The sequence below is a fragment of the Hylobates moloch genome, unplaced genomic scaffold (genome assembly GCF_009828535.3).
Source record: "Hylobates moloch isolate HMO894 unplaced genomic scaffold, HMol_V3 SCAFFOLD_15, whole genome shotgun sequence".
Taxonomy (NCBI): domain Eukaryota; kingdom Metazoa; phylum Chordata; class Mammalia; order Primates; family Hylobatidae; genus Hylobates; species Hylobates moloch.
The window spans coordinates 28,131,258-28,139,173 of record NW_026652290.1 but is presented as its reverse complement, the minus strand read 5'-3'; the positions used below and the strand labels follow the sequence as shown (position 1 = coordinate 28,139,173).

Genomic DNA, 7,916 nt, shown 5'->3' with positions numbered 1-7,916 from the left:
AGGCAGGATGTTACTTACGTAATAGGGAAATTGACAATAGTTGGATTCTTCTCAACAAAGAAGTTGTTCTTAGTGAATCTCTTGATACAAAAGATGAGATATGGAGGCAACTTGGTGAGCTGGAAGCGCTTCAGAAAGTTTTCCTTGTAAGTCTTATATTCCTAGAGAAAGAAAAGAAAATTCTCAAATTAGTGCTGAAGTTCAGTAGCATCAGAGCAGGGGCATGAGTTTTTCATTTAGGTTTTTAAAAATATAATTTTGCCTCACACTTAAGTTCTTAAGACTCCTGGTCCCAGAAATTATGTATGAGGCTTAGGATGTGCAGTTTGGCTAAGGCTGATTTAAAAAAAAAAAAAAAAAGGCCGGGCCTGGTGGCTCACGCCTGTAATCCTATCACTGTAGGAGGCCAAGGCAGGGGCATCACTTCAGCACAGGAGTTCGAGACCAGCCTTGACAACATGGTGAAACTCCATCACTACTAAAAAAGAAAAAGAAAAAAATATATATATATATGTACAGAAAGAAAGCTAACCAGGCATGGTGGCTCACGCCTGTAATCCCAATACTTTGAGAGGTGGAGGCAGGCAGCTCACTTGAGGCCAGGAGATCGAGACCAGCCTGGCCAACAGGGTGAAACCTCATCTTAGCTGGGCATGGTGGCATGTACCTGTAGTCCCAGCTACTCGGGAGGCTGAGGCAGAAGAATCGCTTGAACCTGGGAGGCGGAGGTAGCAGTGAGCTGAGATCACGCCACTGCACTCCAGCCTAGGCAACAGAGTGAGACTCCATCTCAAAAAAAACAAAAAAAAGTATGTCTCCCCACTTTTTGGAGTTTCTCCTCTCCTAAATGACCTCCCTTTCTCTATACTACCCAGAGGCAGGCAGGGAGCTGAAAAAAGGATATATGAGAAGTATAAGAGAGGGCAGTGGTTCACATCTGTAATCCCAACACTTTGGGAGGTCGAGGTGGGAGGATCCCTTGAGGCCAGGAGTTAAAGAACGGCCTGGGCAACAGAGTGAGTGCTCTCTCTACAAAAATACTTAGCTGGGCGTGGTGGAGCATGTCTACAATCCCAGCTACTCAGGAGGCTGAGGCGAGAGGATCACTTGACCCCAGGAGTTCGAGGCTGCAGTGAGCCATGATTATGCCACCATGATCACCCACACTGGGTGATAAAGCAAAACCCTGTCTCAAAAAATAATAAAAAGGGGCACTGTAAGTTAAGAGTTGGGGGTAACCAGTTAGAAATACCAATGAGTCTGGGAGGCTCAATAAAGTCAATATACTTTATAATAAATACATCACATACATGTGGTGATTCTTACGTATAAAATGAAAATGGGCCAGGTGTGGTGGCTCACGCCTGTAATCCCAGCACTTTGGGAGGCGAGGCAGGCGGATCACTTGAGGTCAAGAGTTCGAGACCAACCTGGCCAACATGCTGTCTCTGCTAAAAATATAAAAAATTAGCCGGTCATGGTGGTGGATGTCTGTAATCCCAGCTACTAGGGAGGCTGAGGCAGGAGAATCGCTTGAAACTGGGAAGTGGAGATTGCAGTCAGCCGAAATCACGCCACTGCACTCCAGCCTGGGCGACAAGAGCAAACTCTGTCTTGAAAAAAAAAAAAAAAAAAAGAAAATGAAAAAGTCCAGAGAGCAAGCATAAGTATATGCAGGGCAGGTGTGTTAATGGGCTACCTTCTCAGTGATGCCATTGAACTTGGCCAGGATGTTGAAGAGTGGCACTTGGGGAATGATGAGCTGCTCCTTCTCGTCCTTGTAGAGGGGGGCAGTAGGAAGGTCCAGCGTCAGGTACATAAAAGTGGACTCCACCATCGTCTCCTGGTACTCGTCATTATGGAGCAACTGCTCTTTTTCTTCTGCTGGCTAGAAATGAATGAGAAGAAAAGAGAGGAAAGGAGTGTGAGGGGTATAGGAACCAACACAGAACCGATGTTTTACCACACCGACATTTCCTTCATCTGAAAGAACAAAGAGAAGTGCCTGAGAGATTGGGCAGTTTGGCATGCACCACCTGGTTAGATTAACTTAAGAACCAACAGGTTTCCTTCTTTAAAGATATTTTGCTTATATACCAGACTATCTAAAAAGCTCTGAGGCCAAGTGTGATGGCTCACGGCTGTAATCTCAACACTTTGGGAACAAAGGTGAGAGGACTGCTTGAGTCCAGGACTTCGAGACCAGCCTGGGCAACACAGTGAGACTCCATCTCTACAGAAAAAAAAAAAAAAAAAAAAAAATTGGCTGGGTGTGATGGCTCACACCTGTAATCCCAGCAGTTTGGGAGGCCAAGGCAGGTAGATCACCTGAGGTCAGGAGTTCAAGACCAACGTGACCAACATGGAGAAACCCCATCTCTACTAAAAATACAAAATAAGCCAGGCGTGGTGGTGGCGCCTGTAATCCTAGCTACTCGTGAGGCTGAGGCAGGAGAATCACTTGAACTCGGGAGACGGAGGTTGCAGTGAGCCGAGATCGTGCCATTGCACTCCAGCCTGGGCAACAAGAGTGAAACTCCGTCTCAATAAAATAAATTAATTAATTAATTTAATTAAATAAAAATTAAAATTAAAATTAGCCCAGTGTGGTGGTGTGCATCTATAGTCCCAGTTTCTGGGGAGGTCGAGGTGGGAGGATCACTTCAGCAGGGGAGGTTGAGGCTGCAGTGAACCATAATCACGCCACCACACTCAGCCTGAGTGACAGAGTGAGATCTTGTCTCAAAAAAAAAAAAAAAATCCATTAGAAAAAGAAAGAAAGTGGGCCGGGCACGGTGGCTCATGCCTGTAATCTCAGCACTTTGGGAGGCCAAGGGAGGTGGATCACCTAAGGTCAGGAGTTTGAGACCAGCCTGACCAACATGGTAAAACCTCGTCTCTACTAAAAATAGAAAAATTAGCCAGGCGTGGTGGCGCATGCCTGTAATCCCAGCTACTTGGGAGGCTGAGGCAGGAGAATTGCTTGAACCCAGGAGGTGGAGGTTGCAGTGAGCTGAGATCATGCCACTGCACTCCAGACTGGTCAACAAGAGCAAAACTCCATCTCAAAAAAGAAAAGCTCTAAGACCATCTAGGAAGCTTAGCTGAGGGCCAGGCAGTGACTCATGCCTGTAATCCCAGCACTTTGGGAGGCCGAGGCAGGCAGATCACCTGAGGTCAGGAGTTCGAGACCAGCCTGGACCAACATGGAGAAGCCCTGTCATGACTAAAAATACAAAATTAGCCGGGCGTGGTGGCAAGCGCCTGTGATCACAGCTACTCAGGAGGCTAAGGCAGGAGAATCGCTTGAACCCAGGAGGTAGAGGTTGCAGTGAGCTGAGATGGCGCCACTGCACTCCAGCCTTGGCGACAGAGGGAGACTGTCTAAGAAAAACAAAAAGAAAGCTTAGCTGAGCTTTCTGAAAAAACACAGCAGCACCACCTAGTGACCAGAACACTTGAACCAGCAGAGTACATCCAACTACTAACTCCCAAACTGAAAAAGTGCACTAGCACGACAGGCACCAGGCAGAGCTGCCACTAGGCAGGTGCTTTGTTGAACCTCTTCATGGGGCAAGCAGACTTGTCAGTTCTCTGAGTATCTCTTCATCTCCCCTACGTCCCCTCAAGCAATATGAATCAGTCTAAGACCCAGGCTCAACTAACTCACCAGATCAGGATGGGGAAGCTTTTTAGTGAAGATCCTCATGGACCCCTGGAAAACATCAGTCACAATAGCTGCACAAACAAGAAGCAAGAGACAAATTCTGTGAGGATGGAAAACATGTCTAAAATATATTTCCAGCTTCTAAATTTCTGAAATAAACCAGCATCTTCCAGCAAAAGACCCAGAGCTCTCACTAAACACAGAAGTTTCCTTTTGTACTATACACCACCAGGGTACTTTTATAATTATTTGTGTAAATAATTACTTTATTTCTCTTAAGACAACTTTTTATCCTCCATCACAGGGCCTGGTCCATAAAAGAAAAGGTAAATGTGTTCAAAATGAAGGAATGATTTACAGAGCCCGGTGATACATGAATTACAAAAAAATTCACAAGCAAAACAAGGTACAGCCAAGGAACTTCCCATAACCATAAGCTACTTTCAAAGGGAGACAATGTCCAAACTGTAATGAAGACAAGAGGACAATGACAGACTAAGAGATGGGCCAGAACAGGATCAAAGCAACAAGAGAGAAAGCACAACCAAGTTCTAGAATCCTGCCAAGACACAAGTTAGAGAGCTCAGAGGGTTAACATAGGCTGAAGACACCTGGTAGAGAGGGCAGGGCGATCCAGTGGGAAAAGCAACAGGCCACAATCCCACATCAAGACACCATCACATCTATAATCCTAGCACTTTGGGCAGATCACCTAAGGTCAGGAGTTTGAGACCAGCCTAGCCAACATGGTGAAATCCCATCTCTACTAAAAATACAAAAACTAACTGGGCGTAGTAGTGGGTGCCTGTAATCCCAGCTACCCTTGGTAGACTGAGGGAGAACTGCTTGAACCTGGGAGATAGAGGCTACAGTGAGCTGAGACCGTGCCACTGCATAGCCTAGGTGACAGAGAAAGACTCCGTCTCAAAATATATATATAATAAAATATCATTGGGACTATAACCAAATTCTAGCAAAAACTATGGAGAGGGGCCTATTCAGAAAGATCATTTAGTTTATATATAAAATAGATACTACCCTACCCCAGATAAACAGTTAACAAAAGAATGGGAAGTTGCCTCAGCCTCCCAAGTCGCGGGGACTACAGGCACACACCACCACACCCGAATAACTTTTGTATTTTTGGTAGAGATGGGGTTTCACCATGTTGGCCAGGCCGGTCTCAAACTCCTGACCTCAGGTAATCCACCCACCTTGGCCTCTCAGAGAGCTGGGATTATAGGCATGAGCCATTGCGCCCAACCACAAAGTTTTTTAAAAGGGAACAAAATAACTCCTTTTTATAAGTAAATGACTTACTCTTCTTTTTCTTCTTTGTGCCCCCCAGAGCTGAGTGCAGAGCATTCAGAAACCAAGACAGAAAGTCAACTCCATCCCCTGGAAAAAAAGGAAGGGTGGAAAACATTGAAGCTAAGTGGCATTAGAGTTAACTTAAACCATGCACTGGTTGGCATTCCTGGTTCTCCCCCTTCCTCTCTGGCCATGCCATCCCACCCCAACTCCCGTGCATCCTCCTCTATCTGATCATTAAATGCTGGCACTCCTCAAGGTCAAGCTCTAACTCTTCCGATCTTGACTCTCTCCATAGGCTCTCTGATTCATACCAGGACTGTATCACACCACTCAGTGATGACCAAAACAAATGAATATGACCTTTTAACATCCACTTTTCTCCACAGTGAGTTCAGGCTTCCTTCTTCCCTTCTGTAGCTCATGAAGATTCCTGTCTTTTAGGAAAGTGACTAGCACCCAGACTGAAAGGGCATACAGAACAAGGGGTTCTGAAAACAAGCAGATTGACAATATTGCATGAAAATGCTGTCTACGGAGCCTGCCACTCAGACGTTTCTGGGATAGTGGCTACTTTTTTTTTTTTTTTTTTTTGAGACAGAGTCTCACTCTGTCGCCCAGGCTGGAGTGCAGTGGCATGATCTCAGCTCACTGCAACCTCCGCCTCCTGGATTCAAGCGATTCTCTCACCTCAGTCTCCTGAATAGCTGGGATTACAGGTGCCTGCTATCACGCCCAACTAATTTTTATATTTTTAGTGGAGACAGGGCTTCACCATGTTGGCCAGGCCGGTCTCGAACTCTTGACCTCAAGTGATCCTCCCGCCTCGGCCTCCCAAAGTGCTGGGATTACAGGCATGAGCCACTGCACCCAGCCAGATACTGGCTACTTTCTCAACAACTAAGATTTGCTTCTATTTAGTTCCTCTTTGCTCACGCAATTAAAATCTCAAAGACTATGGTATATCTTTCTCAACTTCATTTCCCTAAACCCAGAGGCCTCTGACAACTCCATAGAATGATTTTCTTTTTATTCCCTGTACGCAGAATGCTTTTATGTGACAACAAACTACCACAGCAAGAAACACTTCACACATCTAAACACTAGGCAACTAATAACCTACTAGGTCTCAGAGATGGAGGAAATTATGTTTATGTGACATCATAACTATCACAGCCAACAGTGGCTATGACAGAAGAAAATAGACACATTCATTCTCAGGGTACCCTGATTTTTCTGCAACTCTATAACCCAATTATGCCCTAACTTTCCAAGCTGCCAAAAGCTGACAGGCCCCACTATCCACCTTCAGGCCATAAGTCACCTGGGGAACACAGTGAATGCTGACACTGATCCATCCATTCACGGTCCACAAAAAAATCATTCTCAGCACAAATTTCTTCCTTTCTTGCAGCCTTAATATAAAACCCTGGGAGCTCAGGGAGATGGTCCAGAAACAGAAATGTCTCTATAAACACAAGACAATCTAGCCACCTAGTTCTTGGGAATTAGATGGTCCTACAAAGCACATAAACAGGCTGTCACCTGTTTAGAAGGGTGAGGCACCCAGATTTTTTTTTCCCCGACACAGCGTCTCGCTCTGTCGCCCAGGCTGGAGTGCAGTGACACAACCTCAGCTCACTGCAAGCTCTGCCTCCCAGGCCCAAGGAATCCTTCCACCTCAGTTTCCCAAGTAGCTGGAACTACAGGTGTATGCCATCATGCCAGGCTAACTTTTACATTTTTTGTTGAGAGGGAGTCTCACTATGTTCCTCAAGCTGGTCTTGAACTCTGGCGCTCAAGCAATCCTCCCACTTCGGCCTCCCAAAGTGCTGGGATTACAGGCATGAGCCAGCGTGCCTGGCCCCAGATTAAGATTTCACTGGCCATGTTGTAACCAACCCGAAGTGTATCTTATTTCCTACTAACCCTGAAACAAGTGCTCCATGGGCCCCATTCCTTACCACCTTGATTCCTCCTATTTCTCCTTAAGTACCAGAGACTCTTAAAAGCCACTACTTGACGTCCCCTCTAAGTCAATGCTCAGCCAGAATAATGTTTTTCTTTTTATTTCACAGACAGAGGTCTCACTCTGTTGCCCAGGCTGGAGTACAGTGGGGCAAACATGGCTCACTGCAGCCCCTACCTCCTAGGCCCAAGCAATCCTCCAACCTCAGCCTCTCAAGTAGCTGGAGTACAGGTACACGCCACCATGCCTGGGTAATTTTTAAAAATTTTTTGTAGATACAGGGTCTCACTATGTTGTGCAGGATGGTCTCTAACTCCTGGGCTCAAACGATCCACCCACCTTGACCTCCCAAACTGCTGGGATTACAGGTGTGAGTGACCATGCCCAGCTAGAATAATGTTTTAAAAACAAATTCATTAAGTCTGATGTCACATCTTTGTTAAAAGCCTTCAACAAGGCCGGGCACGGTGGTTCACGCCTGTAATCCCAGCACTTTGGGAGGCCGAGGCAGGCGGATCACCTGAGGTGAGGAGTTCGATACCAGCCTGACCAACGTGGTGAAACTCCGTCTCTACTAAAAATACCAAAAAATTAGCCAGGTGTGGTGGTAGGTGCCTGTAGTCCCAGCTACTCGGGAGGCTGAGGTGGGAGAATCACTTGAACCAGGGAGACAGAGGTTGCAGTGAGCCGAGATCACACCACTGCACTCCAGCCTGGGCAACAGAATGAGACTCTATCTCAAAAAAAAAAGCCTTCAATGTCTCCAGCTATTTTCAGGATATAATCCAAGCTCCTTATGGTAGCTTATAAAGCAGGCCATCTGGTCCCTCCCTCAGGATCTACACCTTGGCTTTCCACTGACCCCAGGAGTCCAAGGGTCCAGCTACTTGCAGTCTCTGACTATGCCAGGCACTTTTCTCTTCTGTCCACCATGTCCTCTCTACCTAGAATGCTCACTCCTCATCCCAA

At 46.2% G+C, this 7,916-nt stretch overlaps 1 protein-coding gene across 7 annotated transcripts in view; it reads right to left on the bottom strand.

Moving 5' to 3' along the window:
• Positions 1–7,916, bottom strand: part of USP39 (ubiquitin specific peptidase 39) — a 59,257-nt gene that overhangs the window by 21,058 nt on the left and 30,283 nt on the right. For all 7 annotated transcript variants that reach the window (XM_032178417.2, XM_032178414.2, XM_058428319.1 and 4 more), the window contains 4 exons: positions 4,988–5,065; positions 3,671–3,738; positions 1,700–1,888; positions 19–161 (listed from right to left, as the gene is read on the bottom strand). In XM_032178417.2, the coding sequence (XP_032034308.1) occupies positions 19–161; positions 1,700–1,888; positions 3,671–3,738; positions 4,988–5,065 (478 nt within the window). The remainder of the gene's footprint in view (positions 1–18; positions 162–1,699; positions 1,889–3,670; positions 3,739–4,987; positions 5,066–7,916) is intronic.